This window comes from Moschus berezovskii, chromosome 5, assembly GCF_049115385.1.
Source record: "Moschus berezovskii isolate FMDL1 chromosome 5, NW_MosBer_1.0, whole genome shotgun sequence".
Lineage (NCBI taxonomy): Eukaryota > Metazoa > Chordata > Mammalia > Artiodactyla > Moschidae > Moschus > Moschus berezovskii.
The window spans coordinates 99326952-99348576 of NC_142464.1; the positions used below are offsets into that span (position 1 = coordinate 99326952).

Sequence of the window (21625 nt, forward strand, 5' to 3'; positions counted from 1 at the left end):
GGCTCTTTGTTCACAGTTTACACTGCTTTTTCAGGTACATGATGCGATGTGTGTTGTCTGTTTGGGCTCACAAATATATCCCCAGCACCTAACAGTGTCTGGCTCAGTGCAGATGCACAGTAAATGTTTGATGAATGAGTAAATGAATGACTTTTAATGACTAAATACCAAGCTTTAGACAATAAAGATGTATATGCACCTCACCTCATAAATTCTAAACTTTGTATTGAAAATGAAGAGAAATTAAACATTTTTACATTATCTTAATCTGTTTTGTCTACTATGACAAAACGACCATAAACTGGGCAATTTAACCACAAATATTTATTTCTCACAGTTCTAGAGGCTAGGAAGTTCAAGATCAAAGCACCAACATTCCTAGTTCAAAGATGGTGACTTACTGCTATGTTATCCCATGGCAAAAGGGGTGAGGGCGCTCTCTGAGGTCTGTTTCATAAGGACACTAATCCCTTTCATGAGGGCTCCACACTCATGACATAAGAACCTCCCAAAGGCCTCGCCTCTTAATACCATCACATTGCAGGTTGGGACTGTAACATATAAATTTGGGGGATACATATAAATTTTGGGATCCTGAAGACCTGTGCACACCCGTCTAATACACCATCATCATTGTCGATGTTCAGTCACTAAGTCACGTTTGACTCTGGCCCCATGAACTATACCCCACCAAGCTCCTCTGTCCTCCACTGTCTCCTGGAGTTTGCTCAAATTCATGTCCATTAAGTTGGTGATGGTATCTAACCATTTCATCTTATGCTGTTCCCTTCTCTTTTTTCCTTCAATCTTTCTCAGCATCAGGGTCTTTTCCAATGAGTTGGCTATTCACATCAGGTGGCCAAAGTATTGAAGCTTCAGCTTCAACATCAGTCCTTCCAATGAATATTCAGAGTCGATTTCCTTTAGGATTGACTGGTTTGATCTTCCTGCAGTCCAAGGGACTCTCAAGAGTCTTCTCTACACACAATTCAAAAGCATCAGTTCTTCACTGCTCAGCCTTCTTTTTGGTCCAACTCTTACATCTGTACATAACTACTGGAAAAACCACAGCTTTGACTATATGGACCTTTGTTGGCAAAGTGATGTCTCTGCTTTTTAATACATTGTCTAGGTTTGTCATATATTTTCTTGGTCTCCGAAATCCCTGTGGAAGGTGACTGCAGCCATGAAATTAAAAGACACTTGCTCCTTGGAAGGAAAGCTATGACCATCATTATAGATGTCTGAGGGGCTGTCTGCCTCCATATGGGGTTCTACCCACCCCATTCCTACCATGCTTCTCTTTTCCCATCATGCTGGCTCCTGTCTTTGGTCCATGTGGACTGCAAGGCTAACAAGAGTATGAATTGGTATAAGCCCTCACTCACATTTTTTCCTTTTGCACCCAATTCTTTACACTTAAGGTAAACCTCTAAGCTTGCTAATACTCATACACTCCCATAAGGAGCTCTAACTGTCAGATAATATTTTAGATTTAAGAATATTCTGAATTCTACTACTTTTATTCCTCCTTTGGTTTACTTTTAATTTTGTTTTTTAACCCCCAAAACATTTTGTATTGGGGTACAATCAATCAACAATGTTGTGGGAGTTTTAGGTGAACAGCAAAGGGACTCAGTCATACATATACATGTATCCATTCTCCTCCCAACCACCCTCCCATCCAGGCTGCCACATAGCATGGAGCAGAGTTCCATGGTCTATACAATAGGTCTTTGTTGGTTATCCATTTTAAATATAGCACTGTGTACCTGACCTTCCCAAAGCCCCTAACTATCCCTCCCCCACACCAGCATCCTTTGTTTTCTTTTACTACCTAAATCTTAAACTGGCTTCAAAATATTTACAAAAGATCCTTTGAAAAATCTATGGCAAGGTAATAAAATCAGCTAGTTACCACTGATGTTGTTATCTAGTAGCAATGTAACCCCATCATATATTTTAATTGTCTCAGTATCACCTTTCATTACATTTGGGAAGTTTGTCTCCATGGAACACTTTCTTTCTTTCTGCTTCAAATATGTTCATCAGTCAGGTATGACTAAATGACTAAGTGGTTTTGGAGATGCTTCACTGAGGACATGGGATTTAGCTTATAAGCACAGCTGATATCATAAATGAATCTATGGCTTGTTGGCTCATTGGGAAAGCTTGTTGGAATATACCTGATTCCATATCCAGACTGAACTCTTACTGTAATCTTCTGAATCAAAGGAGCATGTGTTTTTGGTTACAGAATGCTAACAGGAACTTGAGATTAGATCAGCACTAACCCACTGTCTTCATCAGAAAACGTTCTACAACTCCCACCCTGGTGTGTTAAGACAGGAATATTGCATTCAGAGACCACCTGATGGCTGCTAAGTTGACATTGTCTTCAGCATGCCTTGCTTCTCAGGTCTTGGGAAATAAAAATACTGGCCATCAAGAGACAGCATTTTATTTTACAGTATCTTGCTTTTGTCATCAGACCCACAGCCTTCAGGGATAGAATGCAGGCTCCAAAACTTAAGGTGAACTTAGGTTAAAGTCATACATCTCAGTAAGTCCATGGAAGTGGGCCATCAAAAACATTTTGCCATACTTTTGTTTGGTGAAATTACGGGGTCATTTCCAAGCCAAGCTCTAGAAGGGTAAACATGTTACTCATAATACAAACTTTGACATCAGACTGCCTAGTTCAGATCTCCCCAATGCCATTGGCTAGATGGAAGACCTGGCAAGTTTATTCATCACTGAGTATCACATTTTCCTCATCTATAAAATGAAGGTAATAATAGCACTCACCTTATGGGATTCTTTTTAGGATTAAATTAGATAAGTATACGAAGAGTCTCTTACATAGTTAGCACTAAATCAGTGTTAGCTATTTTTATTACAGTTGGGTGTCTAAATCTCAGTGTGGATACCAACAAAAGTTTGACTCTTTTAGACTTTGACTTTTTTTAACTTGAAAAAATAAAATGTTTGTAAAAACACCTCGAGATTCCCCAAAAGGATTATTACTGTAAATATTAGGTAGTCAAGATCCATTTAAGCACCTGTTTATAACACAGTTCAGAAAAGGATAATCCACAAAGTGTGAAAGAGAAAAGTAACTATGTTCACACTGGAAATTAGTAGTTCTTTCATGAAACTTGGAAAATCCAAAGGAAAGAGGTAAAGAGTGCAAACAACTAGAGATTTCTAGCTGGGAGAAAATAAATCATGGAGAAGAAAGGACACAGAAGCTGAGCTTGAAGGATTTTGCCCAGGCTCCACTTGCACCTGATGCTGAAGGATTAAAACCTAGAGCATGCCTTCGTTGCTTAACTGGCATCAAAGTTTGGAAATTACTTTCTTGGGAGCCTGAGGCTGGGATAGATTAAAACTTGGTAAAATACAATCTCCAAAAGCAGGTTCCTACCTGGCCTTAGTGATTAATTACATGGAGGCAAAGCTAAATTAACTAATGGTTCCAGAGAGATCCTCAAGTTCTTGGGCTTCAGTACTATACTGATGTCACTGCCCTTGATCAAGGTGTTGAGACAGGTGACCTGAAACTGACTGTCTGCTTCCCAGCCAAGAGTCGTTTTTCCATGACAGACTGGTATACTATTTGGCAAACAGGGTTAGAGCTCTGTCTTGGGCCCTGAGAAGATCCTCCCATCCTTCTTGATGTATCCTTGGAACCAAGAAAATGTCAGTGTGGAAAGTCTTATTTGCCAAGGCTACAAAGTCTCAAAGGGATCTGAGCCTTCACCTACAGACTAGATGAATCTCAAAAAGGGCATATACAAATTTTCTGGCTTATTTTTCTCTTCAGTATTGTTTTATCTGGAGAAGGAAATGGCAACCCACTCCAGTATTCTTGCGTGGAGAATCTCATGGACAGAGGAGCCTGGCAAGCTACAGTCCAGGGGTCACAAGAGTCTGACATGACTTAGCGACTACACCACTATCACCATTGTTTTATCTGTGGTCATGTCTCATTTTCATCGCTGTAACACTAAAGAGATAGAACAACCAAAAAAACATTTTTCAGTCTTCACAGAGGTAAATGTTTCCTGCAACACATGATTTGCTCCTTTATGTGGGGCATCTGTAAAAGGGTGACTTCAGAGTGGAGATTCTCAACTTGGCCCCTTAAGTTGAAAGAGGCCACAGGTAACTTCTCAGCCTGCCCCTGCATTGCAGCTATTAGTCCCCAGATGGAAAACTCCCAGGTTTTCAGGGTTCCCAGTATCTCTTTGACACTCTCCAGGCTAATTGCATTAAAGATAGCAGATAGCAGAGAGATAGCAGGATCTAGTTTCCTCTTTCTAACATGACTCCTCAGTAGAATATCTTGGTCCTTCAGTCAAGAAACTTGATGGCCCAACATGACACAGCTCACCTGCTCACACTACAGATCAGAATTTTCACAAGAGGAAAAGGAAACTTCTCCTCATCCATGACAAACAATAAAGGGGACTCTCTGATCTTTTTTAAAAAATAATCTCAATCTCTCCCATCCCAGTCCCTCAAAGATGGCTCAGAGCCGAGATCCCCAATCATGTCAAGGTGTGGTTCTTTCAGCCCAGTAGAAGCTATAATTCAGCTCAAGCTGAATTATCTTTAGTATATCAAGTAATTTTAAAAGAGTAATTATAGGCTTATAAAGGGCTTCCCATGTGGCGCTAGTGGTAAAGAATCTGCATGCCAATGTAGGAGATGTAAGAGATGCGGGTTCAATCCCTGGGTCAGGAAGATCTCCTGGAGGAGGGCATGGCACCCACTCCAGTATTCTTGCCTGGAGAATCCCCATGGACAGACTGGTGGGGTACAATCTATAGGGTCACAAAGAGTCGGATACGACTGAGGAACTTGGCAGACAGGCTTATAAAACCAGGCACTGAGAATCTGTCCTGCAGGAGAGAACAAGAAGCAGAGGCTGGCATGTTTAGGGATAGACATCAGGGCTTAGTTTCTGGCTTCAGGGTTGTTAATGGGTAAGAGACGCCCAGAGACTGAGACCTTTGTACTATACTTCACGGTGGACAAAGTGTTTTAAATACACTAATTTGTAAAAGTGCTCTGAGAGCAAAGCGAGTGATTCATCAAAGCTGGGCACACAGTAAACATCAGCTGTGTGAATGATTGAACGAATTGCCATTTTACAGGGAGAGACAGGGCCACAGACACACTATGGAGGCAGGGAGCCATGAACCAACTTGCTCCTGACTCTTCAGCTAGTGTGTGTATAAAGCCAGTCTCCAACCAAGATCTTCTGGTCATAGAAATAAGTTTCAGAAATCCAGCCTCAAGGGTAGAATTCCATTTCTGCACAGTAACCAGATGAATAGGTTTTTATTAACTGCTTTTGCTAAACTCCTAAGTGGAAATGCCTACACGGCTCTGTCCAGCTCAGTGCCCAGCACAGGGTAGCCGGGGAGGAAGCGATACCTGCCATGACTTCTGTGACCACGGTTGTTTTTCTTAATGCTTTTATTTACTGCTTTTGGCACAATGCTAGAGATGTCCCCTGAGAACTGTTGTGAAGCCAGGACTGAATTCAGCCTTTAAGGAGAGACTGTTAATAACATTCAGATGGAGGGGTCACCCCTGTTTCGCGAAGAAGGCTCACTGCCTGTGGGCTCCTTTTGGTCTGGGGAGCGCCGAGTGAGAGGAATGCTCCCTGACATAACACTCATGGCAAGCTGCTGTGTGGTGATCAGCTTTTCCTGATGCTGTGGGGAAGGAGGAAGAGGAGCACTGTTTGCTCTTCGTAGAAACCCAGCCTAGTTCACATGACAGGTGACCTAATCGGGTAGTTATAACAAAGAGGCTTCATTTGTGTTGGGCAAGATTGTAATTGCAAGTGAAGTGAAGAAACTTTAAAACTATGATAACCAGGACCTGTGCCGACTTGTGTACCCCGGCTGGCATTAATTACAAACCTGTGCTCCCTGCATCCTTCAAGTACAGCCGACATGCCTGCAGGAGAGAGAAATGAAGGAAAAAGAAACAGGCACTTGCTTGGGCAAATGCAAATCTTTTATTATCTCAGCAGAGATTCATGTTTCTTGTATACATTTTTTTAACTATATGCTATCCAAGTAGGTAAGACACTTTTTAAAATTGGGGTATAGCTGTTTTCCAGTGTTGTGTTAGTTTCTGCTGTACAACTAAGTGAATCAGCCTTATGTATACATATATCCTCTCCCTCTTGGGCCTCCCTCTCACCCCTGCATTCCACCCCTCTGGGTCATCACAGAGCACCAAGCTGAGCTCCCCGTGCTATATAGCAGCTTCCCACTAGCTATTTATTTTACACACGGTAGTGTATGTTTTAGATAAAAATAAAGCCAGTCCCCGAACCAGGGCTTCTGATTACAGGAAGTAGAAAAATACAGATATTAGGGATCCTGCCCCAAAGTTTGAATCCCAAATCTGTCCACTGACCATTTCTGCAAACTAACTAGCTTTTAGGAGAGAGTATAAACGTGAAGTAAATGATTCCAATTGTGGTGATATTTGACCGATTTTGATGAAGTTCACCTCTGTCACTCTGTGTGGCGAATTGGCTGAGCAGTAATTTAATGATTTAAAGCTGCAAGAGGAATGGTGCAGCAGAGAGGACCGAGCCAAACTTAGATTGTGCTAATTAAAAACAAGTATGTGGCGTATTTGCATGCAGGCTGTATGCCTTATAAGGGAGTTTTAATTTTGTATCATAACTACTTACAAAGTTCAGTTTAACAAATAACTACACTTTAGAAGAATCAGTTCTTTTATGAGTTACTTACTTTGGGTCTAGACAAATAAAGAAGTACACTTGGTATCTTTAGCTTTTAAGGGACTTTCAGTGAAGAGAGTTTGCAGAACATGTTCACAGAAAGCTATGGGTCTAACAGTGTATTTCTACGTCTTTATCGTAGATGTATAAGCATACCTATCCACAGCTATACCGGTCACCATTTGTTACATACTAGAATCGCTAAGAGTAGGACACGACTGAGCGACTTCACTTTAACTTTTCCCTTTCATGCACTGGAGAAGGAAATGGCAACCCACTCCAGTGTTCTTGCCTGGAGAATCCCAGGGACGGGGAAGCCTGGTGTGCTTCTGTCTGTGGGGTTGCACAGAGTCGGACACGACTGAAGTGACTTAGCAGCAGCAGCTTAGCAGCAGAATAAGTTTATGGACTTGTGCCATACAAAGGGAAAGGTCAAACATCTAGAAAAGGAGGGTTCAAGATGAGCAGACATCATTGAGGGTGATTTGCAAGACAAAGTTGGACTTGAAAAGATTCTTGCGAATCCTGCCTCAGAGCACTCCCATGGTTCCCACACTCTCCACTGTCAAGTCCAAACAGCACATCTGGCTTTCAGAATTCTCCACAGTCTGGTCCTGAGTACACAGCCACTTCATGGTCCCTTTTCATTTCCATCACACCCACTTATGCTGACTGCAGCCTTCGTTTTGTCACCTCTGTATGTTGTGTGACCTTGGATAAGATACATCTCTCCCCCATTCCCGCAATATCTCAGTCTCCTAACCCATAATGTGAAGGGACCAGGCTCACAACGGTCCCCTTCATTCATGCCCCTGTGCAAAGCACATCCTCCCATGTGACCCTACCAACAGCCCCATGAAGTGGAAAGGACAGGGATTATCCCAGTTTTCAGATGAGGATGCCAGTTGAGGTGCTTCTATCTTCAAAGTAAAAGTGTAGTCCCTCAATTGTGTCTAACTCTTTGCGACCCCATGGACTGTAGCCCACCAGGTTCCTCTGTCCGTGGAATTCTCCAGGCAAGAATCCTGGAGTGAGTTTCCATTCCCTTCTCCAGGGGATCTTCCCAGCCCAGGGATTGAACCCAGCTCTCCCTCATTGCAGGCGGATTCTTTACCATCTGAGCCACCAGGGATGCCTTCTGTCTCCAAACTCAGTGCTAATCCTTCAGACCTAAAATATTGGGTGTCTGCCTCCATCCAGCTGGTTCTTGCCTCAAACCTTCAATACTGCCTGTCCCAGTCCTGCCCACCCTTAAGAGGACAGTTTCGCTCCCAGCTCTGCCCTACGCCTGCTGTTAGAGACACACATCCTCCCCCAAGTCAGAGGCAGAAATACAGAGTTTGCTGCCACCCACATCCCACTCTAAGTACCCAGCTGTTTGTCCATCCCATGCTACACTCCCCTGTGAGGTCCCCGGACTCTTGTCTCCACTACTGGGTGGTGAAACCTCAGATCCCTGCCTGTTACATCTTTCCATTGGCACCGTCATAGCCCAAGAGAAGCCCGGGGAGCTCCGTCAGGAGATCGGTTTGTAGCTTGTGGGATTGGTTTGAGGTCAGAGGGAGATAAGCTTCATTTCCTCTAGTATGGGATAGAGTGGGAAGAAACACAGGGGTAAAATCCCAGCAGAATTCAAGGCCAGAAGTCAAAGCGACCTTCAGTAATGTAAAATTAGGATCCACCTAGATTACAGGGTCCAAAAATGGAGATTTCCTTTTTCACGTTTTCTCCCCCATATCACAACCTACACGCACATGCATGCATGCACACACCCACAGGCACACAACCAAAGCAAATCGCAGCCCCCACCTACCCTGTGGTGTTGCCTATTCTGCAGTGTAAGCTTTAGGTGACACTCCCAGTAGAGTTCTGGATCACAGCACACACTAGAAGCTAATGAACTGGCCCTTCTTAGGCTGCTGTTCTGACTGGTGTCTGCTCCTGAATGGTCCTTCTCCCCATTAACCAGAATCATTGAGCTTCAGTTCATCTCCACTAGGACCCATATGAGGACCCAAACTCCCACATGGCCCAGAGTTGGGCCCTGATTCCTAGACAGCCAACAGAAGGCAGACAGAGAATGGGCCAGAGCAGCAGATTTTATTTGCAAGGGGACTCAGATCTAATGTACGTCTCCTGCAATGCAGGAGACTTGAGTTGGATCACTGGGTTGGGAATATCCTCTGGACAGGGAAATGGCAACCCACTCCAGTATTCTTTCTTGGGAAATCTCATGGGCAATGGAGCCTGGTGGGCTACGGTTCATGGGGTCACAAAGAGTCAGACTTGACTGAGTAACTAACACCTTCCATTTCACTTTGGGATCTGATACTAGGGTCCAGATGGCAGGAGAACCCAGCAGGTAATAGTGTGGACTTGGGAGCCAGCCCCTGTATCCCAGTCCCTCCAATTACCAACCATGGGCTCTGGGCCCTTAACTTCTCTGTGCCTCAGTTTCCTCATCTGTAAAATGGAGATAACAAGAGGACCCTCCTCAAAGAGTTCTCATGAGGATTGCTTGAATCAAAATATGTGATGTTTATAGAGCAATCCTGGCACAGAGTATGTGTTGGTTGTCGTAATTTGTATTCTTGTTGTTTATTACTCTTACCCTTGTTGTTTGGAGGAAGGAGCTGTGACATGAGACTGTTACTGTAAAGAGGGGAGAGCCCTTCCCTAGTGCAATAAAGGGAGATTTGGGCACGCCCAGAGGTCAGGCCTCCAGTTCCTTTCCTTACCAGCTGCCCACTTCAGTCCTCCAGCTCGTGGGCAGACACATTCTTTTCAAGAATTCATCTGAGACAGATGTTCCTTTCCTCTTGGTGGCCTTAACTGAAGGAGCCACCACACACTCTGAAGTGGCCACCTGCTCCTCTTGTTCATTTCTTACCTATTCTCTAGACCAGGAAAAGGAAAGAAAAGATCAAGAACACTGAAAAACAGTCAAGAGGTTTGTTAAAGACTTCTCAAAATAGATCAGACGCACACACTCATACCCAAGATCCTGATCAAAGCACTTACACATACATTCTAAACAAGCCGACTGATGAATTTCCAAGGAGAACATAGTTCAGGAGTCATCCATGAATAGCAGAAAGACACACCTTCTTTTGTCACACTAGAAACATCTCACTGTCATCTCCTTTGCTCCCTGGCTCTCTCAGAGCAATTGCAACTTTTTGGAGGAACTTAGGAAAGCTCTTTCTTTCAGAGGTCACTTGAGTTCTTGCCGTCACATCTAATATTCTCATTTCTGGATATGATTAGCAGGTATACTGCCAAGAGGTCAGATGAACTGTTTCTTTCATGTTTAAAATGGGGGAAATAAAGAAACCCCCCTCAATGAGAAGAGCCCCCTCAGATGAGGACATCTGAGGTTTGGGAATATTGCTAAGCCCAGGAAGACAGGAGAGCACCTTTAGGACAAGTGACAGGGAAGTAGTCTGGACAGAGCTCCTTCTGAGTGTGCAGGACTCCCTGTGTCTGCGAAGGACTAGCTGGAGTATAATAAAAAGAGGCAGGTGTTGGGAGAGAGAGCCCTTAAATTGATGCCATAGTTTATTCCAGGACTTTACAGGCACAGAACAGAGTCAAATAAGGCAAGTGATGCCCTCCAGGGAAGCCCTGTCCCTCGGTAGTGTGATCAAGTCTGACCAAGAGTGTGGCTTTCTGGGATTTTGCTTTGGCTATTTCAAGGATATAATTGGACTCTATTCAGACAGATGTTTCTAAAATAACTCCTCCTGCTCAGTCATCCACGCGGATTCACAAGCACATGCTGGGGTGGTTGGACCACAGCTGTAGAGTCATGGGAGTAGCCTCTCAGGAGAGACCTGGAGCACAAGGTTCCAACATGGGTGGGTGGGGAGACTGCTGCTCAAGAACTTTCTCAGCACAGTGACTGAGCCCAAAATCTGCCAGTTATCCTTTTTATTTGTCAATATTACGTTTAATTATTCAACATTTTAAAAAATTAATTAAACACCCACAGTGGGCTAGAAATTGCAAGGTGCTGAGAATTCAGGGAGTTGGCAGAAAACATGCAGGATGGATGTGTAGAATCTCTCTGGGTAAAGTCATAAATACAACACAGCTGTTTAAGAGAAGCAGATACAAAGAACTGAGGACACACAACAACACTTCAACTTGCTCAGGGGTGTCAGGAAAAGCTTCCCAGAAGGGTTGATGTTTAGTTGTCATAAGGAAAGCGTAGGAGTTGGCCAAGCTGAAAAAAGGGTGGAGATGTAGCCAGTTTATGAATGATTAAACAGGCAGACCCCAGGAAACCGTCCTGGGTTCAAACGTTAGCTTAATGATTTGCCAGCTTGTAAAATCTGAATCACGTTCTTAAATCTCTCTGAGCCTTGACTGCTCATCTGTCAAAGGGGACTCCTTCTCCTCACCTCATAAAGAGAATTAAATGAGATGTGAGCTGTAAGATTCTCAACCCAGTGCCAGACCTAAGTAACCACTGCAAGTATAGAATAGATTATTCTTTAGCCTGTTCTGGTTTTTTATCCTGTGTTGTTATAAAAGTGGGGGAAATACGAAACCCCTCTGAGAAGCCTCAGCCTTCAGAGATGCCTCCAGAGCTTCTGGTCCATCACACCCTTCTTGTTTTTTTCTCCCCTGCCCCTCCACCTCAAAAGAAGAAAGAGTAGCAAGTGAAGGGAAATTCCAGCTTACTTTTACCAGAACTCAGGGGGAAATGGCATTTGTTTTCGGAAGGAGGAAATCCAACCTTTTCAGTTACTATATACAGTTGGGCTCATGTTGGCTCAGCAGCCCCCTCAGATGCTCAGACCACGATGTCCTGAGGTGTGGAACTTCCCAGGAGGGGCTTCTCAGCAGCTTCTAATGGCGGCAGCTGCCATGGAGGTGAGAGCAAGCTCAGGACATGAGGCGTCCCAGGACGGGCCTGATGAAAGCCTTCCAGTTCCAGAAGACTCTTGCCCCCACGGTGGCACCCTCTGAGACGAGTTGGGCGGCAGAATAGTCAATAAAGTGGCCCAAATATTTAAGTGTAGTCTATTTTACCTCACATGTTTCATTCTCCTTTTGGGCAGTAAGAACCCTCAGAAATGCCCTTTTGTTCAGCTGCCTTCAGGGGCTCATGAGGGGACATCACCTGCTGATTCCAGCTTTGGTCACATGGGCTGTCCTTTATGACCAAGAAGGGTGGCCTTGAAGAGCCTTATTTGAAGACTTGTCTACACCAAGGGCCAGATAGCGACCAGTCAGAGAAGTGAGTCATTCTATCACTCGCTGTATTAAAAAAAAAAAAACAATAGCAACATGAATTGGGATGAATTGGGGAACTGCTAGGTTTTTTTGTTTTAGGTTTAGTATTTTATTTTAAATGACAAATTCAGTTTGAATTTCTATTATGACAAATACAATAAATATAATTCACATAAACCAAAGCTTTGAGGAATCTCCATTCAGTTTTTTTTAATTAATTTTTATTGGGCTGTGGTTGCTTTACAATGTAGAGAACAATTATATGGATACCAAGGAAGAAAGGGTCAGGAGGTGGGATGAATTGGGAGACCGGGACTGACATACATACACTATTGATACTATGTATAAAATAGACAGCTAATAAGAACATGCTGTATATCACAGGGAACTCTGCTTAATGTACTGTGGTGACCAGAATGGGAAGGAAGTACAAAAGGAAGGGTATATACATTTATGTATGGCTGATTCATTTTGCTGTACAGTGGGAACTGCCTGTTTTATCTTCAATAAGAGGTGATATATTAAAAAAAATCCAGTAAATCACAGAGTTGGAGAAGATCCAACAGCCTAGAGTTAGGGAAGAAACTTTGGGAAAGGTCAAACCTATGATTTCCTATACTAAACATATCCGGGGCAAGAAAGAAGGGTCTGACGGAGAAATCAACTATATTCTTTCTCTTCTCCCATTTTTTGAAAGGAGGAGATTAAATTCAAAGGTCAGTTTTCAAAACTGCTCCTAATTGCAATCAGTGTATCTTTTTAAATCCTGAAATACCCCCATTATTTTATTGTGCAGTAATAATCCTCATTTCTCAAGCTCTTAAAACAGCTGTTAAGAGGTTTCAGTGAACTTTGAATTGTTCTAATTTCAGCACAGTTTGAAGACCAGGAACAAGTGCCGCCTTTCAAAGTAGGAGTAGAGGTTTTCCATAAGGGGATCTGATCTTGAATTTTCTCTGCTTGATCCAGTCTGCATATTTGAGTGTTTGGTGCCATAATCATATCTTGATAGTGGTAAATGGGGAGTGAGAAATATACTGATAATTATGCCAATCTGGCTCTAAACAACTCTAGTAGCAAAGAGATGAGTGTGTGAGTGTTCAGGGTGTGGGGGCTCTGAAATGGTGCCCGATGTCAGCCTGTGTAGACGAGTCAAGGTCTGGTCTTGGTATCAATGTTAGCAATTACTCCTTGGCCTTTTAGAAATTATAATCAGTGGGGACATGGATGTTTGCTGCAGCCTTCTTTCACCCAAATCTTGGGGGAGTTACTAAAGAGTTCATGGGTAGACTGATTTGCTTCTTAGCTCTGCTCTAATTCCTTTGGTGGAATGACTAATGAGAAGCACAATACACAAAAGCCATTCATAAGAGAGAGGGAAAAATAGGAGAAGTGGCAAAATAATCTACAAATGGTATATCTCCAAAAATGTGGAGCAGATCCGTCACCTTGATGGGTCCATAAAAGATGGGCACTGGTCCAGGAAGTCGTATCCGGATAGGGTTTAGCTTGCTGCACGTGAGTGCATGCATGCTACACCGCGTCAGTCGTGTCCAACGCTTTGCGGCCCTATGGGCTGTAGCCCACCAGGCTCCTCTGTCCATGGAATTCTCCAGGCAGGAATACTAGAGTGGGTTGCCATGACCTCCTCCAGGGGTTCTTCCTGACCCAGGGATCAAATCCACGTCTCTTACATTTCCTGCATTGGCAGGCAGGCTCTTTACCACTAGCACCAGCTTGGTGCATAGGGCATCTCATTTAATTTTCTTAAAATTATGCAGATGAGTAGAACAGCTCTTCTTTCTGTATATACAGGTGTATATAGCAGGTGGGCAGTGTATGAGTCGACAGGGTTAATAGCCCGCATTCAGACAGCTAATAATGTCAGAACCACATTTGAATCTACATCTTCTAGATCTGAAGCTCTTCCCAATGTGTTTAAGAGTCCTATTCATTTGTTCAAGTAGAAAATAATTTCTCAGTGGCCTGAAATAGTAAATGGGGCCCCTAATAACAACTTTAGTGCCAAAAAGTGACTTTAACTAAGAGACAAGAGCCCAATTGATTCTTGCATTTCTGAGGTGAAATAAAACTGAAATATATACATTATTAGTCACCAGCTCACACAAAAAGCGTGCTGTGCTCCAAAGTAGTCATCTGTGGAAGCAATGTGGTTATTCTCATAAGGTTACATACTCAAAGGGTTTGTTTTTTTTTTTTTTAAGTTGCCCTAATAGTTGCCTTTGGAGCCAGATTCTAAACTACACAATAAAACATTCATGTTACTTTATAATTGTACCTGGTTATTTCTACAAACAAAAAAATAGTGTTACCTAACAGACTTGACCTTATTTTATATATCAAACTTGACTTTATCCTCTACAAAATCAGATTCACCAAGAATAAAAGTTGTGGGTTTTTGGGGGTTTTTTTAATGCTTTTATTTGATGGTGTCATTAAAACTAGCACATTTCCTACCAAGATGACCCTTTTGAACTGGACACTGACGTAGCTGTGTGGTTCTGGTTTATTAAAACATCAATTGCATCATCTTGTCATGATCTTTGATTAAGCATCCTAGCTCTTCCAATACCTTGCGAGTGCTAGAAAGACAAGCTAAAACATACTAAAGAAGAAAATGGGACTTCAGGAGATTTTAAATCCACTTTGCCTGCAAACAGCAGCAGTAGTGGCAACAGATTGGTGGTATTCTTAAAAAGATAATCAAATATTACTGTGGCCTGTTTTCTGAACTGCAAGTCACCCAAATGGTCTTAATAAATAGTGGTCATTTACTCAACTTAGCCTAACCTGAGAAGTGTTTTGATAACAGAATTAATCCCCTGGGTTTTGTTGCAGAACGATCGGAAATGAACACCCTTCCTTCACCTTCTTGCTCTGCTTTGCTCTTTCCCAGGCAGCATCGCCGCCATCACGGTAACGGTCATTGCTGTGGTGTTACTGGTGTTTGGAGTTGCAGCGTATCTGAAGATCAGGTAAGACACACCTTCTTATTCTTCGTAAAGAATGGAATTCCAATTTGTCAGGCTCCAGGCTGAGCGCTGTTTTGCTGAGTACTTGTTTCTTGATAAGTGTCTTAGCTCTCAGAAATCTTGGCAGGGAAGTGAAAATGGCCAGTGGCTTGCACCCTGGACAGGAATATATGGGACGGTACCTGAAAGCTGGCAAATCAGAAGAAATCAGCAAGAATATACAGCATGATGATGTAATGGAAGGAGAATGAACCCAGAGTCAGGAGACTGGGGCCTTGGTCCTCTGCCCTTAAATCACATCATCACCCTGAGAAAGTCACATGCCTCCTGAACCCACCTTGTCTTACCTGTGAAATGAGGGAGAAGGGGGAGCTTGATGGTTCCTAAAAATTGATGCTCTGAACACTGCTGTGGAGGTGTGTACCCAGCCTGGAAGGAGGCTCTCGCTGCTTCTAAACCAAAATGTTGAAAATACAAGGAAGGTATAGTGTTTCCTACAAAATTGGTTTTGTTTTCCCTCTGAGATTTTATTCTTATATTTGGGGTTTTAAAATAGCCTTTCTCTTATGGAAAGAGTCACTCAGTGGTAAAGAATCTGCCTGCCAAAGCAGGAGACATGGCTTTGATCCCTGGTCAGAGAAGATCCCCTGGAGAAGGAAATGGAAACCCACTCCAGTATTCTTGCCTAGGAAATCCCATGGACTGAGGAGCCTGGTGGGCTACAGTCCATAGGGTCACAAACAACAACGAAAACCAAAGAGAAATTGCAGTACTCTGTGAGTCTCCCACTTTTGCTGTCTGTAGGAGTGTTCAGTCACTTCAGTCATGTCCGACTCTTTGTGACCCCGTGGACTGCCAGGCTCCTCTGTCCATGGGATTCTCTAGGCAGGAATACTGGAGAGAATTGCCATTTTCTCTTCGAGGGGATCTTCCCGACCCAGGGATCAAACCCACATCTCTTATGCCTCCTACATTGGCAGGCAGGTTCTTTACCACTAGCACCACCTCTTTTGTTATCTAGCACTCTGTAAAATCCCAAACTCTCAAAGACCACATTCTTCACACCGAGTGTCCTGCCAGCTGTTAAATGCCAAAAGGCAAGCAGCACTCTGCTTCACCAGTGTGTGCTACAGGAACAGGAGGACACGTGCCACTGTGATGAGCACAGCTGGTCCCTGACCCCCAACACATTATCCTCCCAACAGCCGGGGCCTGGTTAGAATCAGGTTAGAATCCGGTCAGAATCTCCTCTGACCTGTCACTCCCTCCCTCAAACACCCCAGTGGCCTCCCCTCACCCTTAGAATTCAATTGACTCTTCAGCTTGTCCTGGGTTTCTTCATGGACCCCCCTGCCCACGCCTTCTTGCTCATCACACATTTCTCTCCCTGCTACCCAGTGAGCTGCAGTCACACTGGCTTTCTATCCAATTTTTAGGACACGCTAAGTTCCTTGTCTCTCCAGATCCTTGGTTCTTGTGTGTGTATGTGAGAGAGAGAGAGAGAAACTGGCTTTTCTATCGGAGTATAATCGCTTTACAATTTTGTGTTAGTTTCTGCTCTATGGCAACATGAATTAGCTATTGTTGCTCTTCAGTCTCTAAGTCATATCCAACTCTTTGTGACCCCATGGTCTGCAGCATGCCAGGCAGCCCTGTCCATCACCAACTCCTGGAGTTTACTCAAACTCATGTCCACTGAGTCAGTGATGCCATCCAACCATCTCATCCTCTGTCGTCCCCTCCTCCTCCTGCCTTCAATCTTTCCCAGCATCAGGGTCTTTTCCAGTGAGTCGGCTCTTCGCGTCAGGTGGTCAAAGTATTGGAGCTTAGGCTTCAATATCAGTCCTTCCAGTGAATATTCAGGGTTAATTTCCTTTAGGATGGCCTGGTTTGATGTCCTTGCTGCGCAAGAGACTCTCAAGTGTCTTCTCCAGCTCGAGTCCGAAAGCATCAGTTCTTAGGTGCTCAGCCTATGTATACATACATTCCCTCCCTCTGGAGCCTCTCTCCCACCCCACTGCCATCCCACCCCTCTAGGCCATCACAGAGCGCTGGGCTGAGCTCCTTGTGTTGTAGAGCAGCTTCCCAGTAGTTATCTCTTTTTACACACGATAGTGTGTATATGTCAGTGCTGCTTTCCCAGTCCATCCCATCCTCTCCTCCCCTGCCTGTGTCCGCACGTCCATTCTTCTCGTCTTCATCGATTCGTGCCCAGCAAATAGGTTCATCCGTAGCGTTTGTCTTGTTGGACCCTCTCCCTGAAATGCCTTTCTTTTAGTGCTTCCTTATACATGGCTTTCAAGTGACATCCTCTAGGAGAGGTCCCTCCTCTTGGTTTGGAGCCCTTGTTATTTCTTCTCCTAGTGTCTCAATTAATTTCATCCTGGTGATAATCACAATCTGTGATTTCATTTGTTTTTTTTATATATTTGTTTGTGTGTCTGTTGTCTCTTTTCCCCACAAAACTGTAAGCTGCGTGAGGATCCTGACTATCTGTGAGCATTTTGCTGGCACAAAGGAGATGCTTGATACACTGAATAAATGAACAACCAAATGTAAGAACACGCAAGCACACAGGCACGGTGGTGCACACAGGTGTGCATCTGTTTGTTTTTTTTCATCACTGCTGTGCTTCTTTCTCGAGGGGCATGACTGGCTCTCCATACAGAGATCATCTATCTAGTGTCTCATCTCTAACCACACCTCCACTCTGCTGCCTCTCATCTCTCCCCATCACCCCAGCCCAGCCCATTGCCCACAGGGAAGCCCTCTCCTCCCGCTCCCCTTTTATCTCCCTCTATCTTTTGTTCTACACGTGAACCAAATCAATCTAATGATGGTGTCAAGTATCAGAGTGCCCTGTAATATCACCCTTATCTCAGGTACAAAGAACAGGAAAGAAACGTTTCAAAGAGAAACTAGAATTAAAATGTCAGCATTATCTGTGTCTAAAGGCTTTATGAAAGGTTTTGGGGTCTTCAGATTTTTTTTTAAATTATCTTTCTCTTCATTAAGTCTGTATTTCCTTCAGCATCAAACAGTTTTATGAATTATATCTTGCTCAATGTTACCCCTTTCCGTCTGGCTTAATTACTAATTTATCACTGTATAAACACTGCATTTTAATTACGAGTTCCATTGGCTTCTATGAACCTTTCTGGGAACTTCATTCCCACTTTGTAGCAGAGCTTCTGTTTGTGTTTGGGAGATTCAGGGTGGGATTCAAAAAAAGAAACTTACAGGGAAACTTTGGAGTCATTTTGGAATCACCAATGGTGAGCTCCAAAGGGCTCTGTCGCCAAAAGGGAGACCCACAAGGACTGTGGTACGAAATAGAAACACTTCCCTCTCTCCACACAAAAATAATGTTGAAATAACCTCAGGACTGTTCCTCTTGACCCCAGGCAAGAGTTCAAGTTCACCACCTGAAGCCTCCCACTGACCACAGACAGACAGACTAGAACAGTGACTAAGAACTGAGACTCCACTGGGGATTAGAGGGATGTCAGTTTCTGTCCCAGCCCTCACATTTTCTAGCAGGTTCTATTAATACCATCACCTTGGCATGTAACAGAGATTCACTAACCTTGACGTCCCTCCTCTTTAAGATATGTGGTGGTTTAGTCACTAAGTCGTGTCTGACTCTTGCGACCCCATGGACTGTAGCCTGCCAGGCTCCTCTGTTCATGGGATTCTCTAGGCAAGAATACTGGAGTGGGCAGCCGTTCCCTTCCCCAGGGGATCTTCCCAACCCAGGGATCAAACCTGGGTCTCCTGCATTGCAGGCTGATTCTTTGCCAACTGAGCCACCAGGGAAGCACCTTTAAGATGAAGACAGTAGTTTTAGCTGTTTGATAGCATCATTTGGAGGAAGATGGACGCTGCTTCCCAAGTAAGTAGTTCTGCCACCACCACCACCATCATTATTATCATCATCAAAGTGGTCAGCTGGAAGGAACCCCAGTAAGACAGTTGCTCCACAGATAGTTACTGAGCATTAGCCATGAGCCAGGCACTCTTTTAAACACTGGGTTCATATCAGTGATAAGACACCGTTCTGCCATCTCAGAACGTAGTGGGTTTGGAAAAGTTAGTTAGCAGGCCATTAAAATTGGTTCTAATGAGTGCTGATTAAAATTGTATAACATTTTATTTTAAAAATTTAAGATATATTTTTTTTTTCCAAGCTTTCTCCACATAATAAAGTCAGTGAATGACTGAAAGGAACTATTCGTTGTTTCTCTTCCCCATAATGTGGATCCTCCTCTTAATGTAGAAAGGCCCCAGTGGTATGAGTATAAGATTGTTCATTATTTTTGGCACTACAAACTTAAGGATGGATAAAATGATCAGACCCCTGTTTGGAAACCCCCTAAGGAAAACCCCTTTCTGCTGCTGTGTTAATTATTTTGGAAAAATTACAACATAAGGAGGTTAATAGCACTCATAAATCTTAAGGTTGTGCTAAAACCCCTTCAAGGGTTACTCTGCCAGATTCTTGGAAAGCCCCACTAATCATTAAGAAGCTTCCCAGGTGGCACTAGTGGTAAAGAACCTGCCTGTCAATGCGGGAGACACAGGTTCAATCACTGGGCCAGGAAGAACCCCTGGAAGAGGAAATGGCAACCCACTCCAGTATTCTTGTCTGGAGAATCCCACAGATAGAGGAGCCTGGTGAGCCACTATCCATAGAGTCGCAAAGGGTTAGACACAACTGAAGCCACTTAGCATGCACTAATCATTCATCAAAAATACATTTGGCTCAGTTGTCAAATGTGCATACATGCATGTGTGTGTGTTTATGTCTATGCATACCTAAGGTTAAGTTTGTCCTTGGCTGGAAATTTCTTCCATTCCTATTGTCCCAGATTTCTGAGAACAGTAAAATGACAAGAAGTATGTTGTCTGTGGTTTTTCAGCTCACTTGGCCAGAGCAGCAAGTGACTGAAATCACAGCCCTTGAGGGGGCCATTAGCATCTGGCCTGGGCTATAGTCTGGCCCAGCCAGTGTCCAGGCCAATGCAGAAGAAGAGTCTGTTTGAAAGAGCAGCTTCATCACCAGAAAAATGGCCTCCTCCTCCTAGAGAGCTCTGCGAAACAGTGGCTTGAGAGTTTCACCTCTTTGCCAAATTCTAACTCCCTCTGAAGATATTGGATAAACTGATCAGCCATCCATTTTCACACTCTGCTCTTTAGGGATCCGTGACCCCTAATTTTGTCACATTATCTCCTGTCTTGAGGACCTCATCTCTCTGTAACCTAAGCCATGTTTCCGTTCCATTCCATCGCTCAGTCGTGTCCGACTCTATGCGACCCCATGGACTGTAGCCTACCAGACTTCTCTGTCCATGGGATTCTCCAGGCAAGAATACTGGAGTGGGTTACCGTTTCCTTCTCCAGGGGATCTTCCCGACCCAGGGATTGAACCCGGGTCTCCCGCATTGGAGGCAGACGCTTTAACTTCTGAGCCACCAGGGGTAGATGCAGCTAATAAAAATGAACAGCCCAGAACCTTCCAACACTCTTTACTACTATCCACCCATGCATTGTAGCCGGCAGGAGAATGGAGTGGAGGGAGGAACATGGGCTTTGCAATCAGGTCCGATCCTGACCCTTCTTCTTACTATTTAGGTCGCCTTGGGCAAATTATAATCTCCCTGATCCTTCATTTCTTCACCTGAAAAAATAGAGCTGATAACACCTATCTTTCAAGGTTGTTTTGCAGAGGAAATGAAGGAATGAATGTAGGCAACCTGGAAAGACTGTATTACATGGTGGTTAAGAACACGGACTCTAAGGCAAATTTATTAATCACTCTGTGCTCAGTTTCTTCCCGTATGAAATGGGACTAGGACACGAATACCTAACTGAGGCTTGTTATGAGGATTAAATTGTGATACAGATAAACATTCAGGTCCCAGGGTTGAAGTGAGGGCCATGGTAGGGTCAATACTGTCATTGTTGTAATTGTCATCACGTGCGTCCTGCTTAGTCGCTAAGTAAAACAGTAGCCACCAACAGCCCCATTCTCTAGGCATCAGGGATTCAAAGGAGAGGAGGAGGAGGAGGAGGCAGCAGCTCAGTTTTCTAATTACATGTTGATGTGAAGACTTCCATGTTCCACCCTGGCAATTTCAGTTGTGCTTTTTCTAAACTCCTGTGAAGTGGCATCCTTGTGCTGCATTCATTAATAGAAACTATCTCTGCAAAGTCTTTATTCCAGGGCTTGTTTGCAACTTTAAAAGAAAGCAAAAGCCCTGCCTGCCTCTAGCAGAAGGTGTCTTTAATTAGTGATGATTGAAGAATGAGGTAAGTGGGTTTTGTTTTTGTTTAAATTGGCTCAAAACTGTTCAGCCAGGGGATAATCTCCCGGGCAGGAGACCGTATCTGTCATAGTACTGTGGATGCTGCTGTAATTAGGTGTGCTGGTAACCCAGACAGGCAACACGGGCTGTTCCTGTCACAAAAATAACTGTGATCTTGATTTGTAGACACAACAGGACCTGGCTCCTAAGACATCTTGTTAGAAGTAACCTGTTTTGCTTTAAGTCTTCTGGTGATGACATTTTCTACAACTGGATTCCTCCTGGCTGTTATTAGGTTTAAAAAGCAG

At 43.7% G+C, this 21625-nt stretch overlaps 1 protein-coding gene across 1 annotated transcript in view; it reads left to right on the forward strand.

Annotated features, from left to right (window-relative positions):
• The window catches only part of PARM1 (prostate androgen-regulated mucin-like protein 1), a 131494-nt gene that overhangs the window by 94065 nt on the left and 15804 nt on the right, over positions 1 to 21625 (forward strand). Inside the window, exon 3 of the mRNA XM_055434739.2 lies at positions 14937 to 15015. Coding sequence (XP_055290714.2) covers positions 14937 to 15015 — 79 coding nt within the window. The remainder of the gene's footprint in view (positions 1 to 14936; positions 15016 to 21625) is intronic.